Source organism: Perkinsus marinus (genome assembly GCF_000006405.1).
Source record: "Perkinsus marinus ATCC 50983 genomic scaffold scf_1104296954466, whole genome shotgun sequence".
In the NCBI taxonomy this organism is placed as follows: Eukaryota; Perkinsozoa; order Perkinsida; family Perkinsidae; genus Perkinsus; species Perkinsus marinus.
In genome coordinates this window covers 741-1380 of record NW_003208130.1, presented here as the reverse complement: position 1 = coordinate 1380, position 640 = coordinate 741, and the positions used below count along the sequence as shown (strand labels likewise).

Here is a 640-nt window from a genome sequence, read left to right as displayed (position 1 = left end):
AGATACTATAGTTATCGAGGACTGCGCACTACGAAGAATCGTGGAATCTTACTGTCGAGAAATGGGTGTCCGAGAGTTGCAGACGAATTTATGGCGAATTTTCAGGCGCGCGGTAGTTCGGTTTTGCGAGGGGACGGAGGAGCTCCCTATGAGAGTAACGGAAGAGAGTCTCGTCGATTGGCTGGGCTTGCCAACCTACCCTGGAAATCGTTGGACACGTGGTATCTCTCCCTCGAGTGCATCGGTGGTTGGTTTGGGATGGACCGAGGCCGGCGGGACGATGCTGGAAGTAGAGTGCCTGCCGAGCTCAGAGTGGTTGATAACGGGGCAGGTGGGAGTGACGCTGCAGGAGACTGTCAGGATAGCGGCAAGTTGGAGCAAGATCACTAATCCTATGCACGTCAATATTGGCCCTGATGTCTCAGCAAGGAAGGACGGTCCTTCTCTCGGCCTAGCGTTAGCGGCACTGTTCTGGGCGCAGCGACGAGAGCGAACGGTTCCTCACGGGATTGGTTTCACGGGGGCGATAACGCTGAGTGGAGGAGTAGAGCGCGTTGGTGGTATCCGAGAGAAGGTGGTGGCTGCGAGTTTGGGAGGGCTAAAGGTGGTGGTGTTACCCAAAGCGAACAAGGCGGAGTGG

The 640-nt window shown here is 56.1% G+C and overlaps 1 protein-coding gene across 1 annotated transcript; it reads left to right on the top strand.

Moving 5' to 3' along the window:
* Positions 1-105: 105 nt before the first annotated feature.
* On the top strand, positions 106-390 carry Pmar_PMAR014204 (hypothetical protein; the record flags this gene model as incomplete). Its single annotated transcript, XM_002776089.1, has 1 exon — positions 106-390. A coding segment is annotated over one exon (285 nt), but the record flags the coding sequence as incomplete, so codon positions are not given.
* Positions 391-640: the final 250 nt, after the last annotated feature.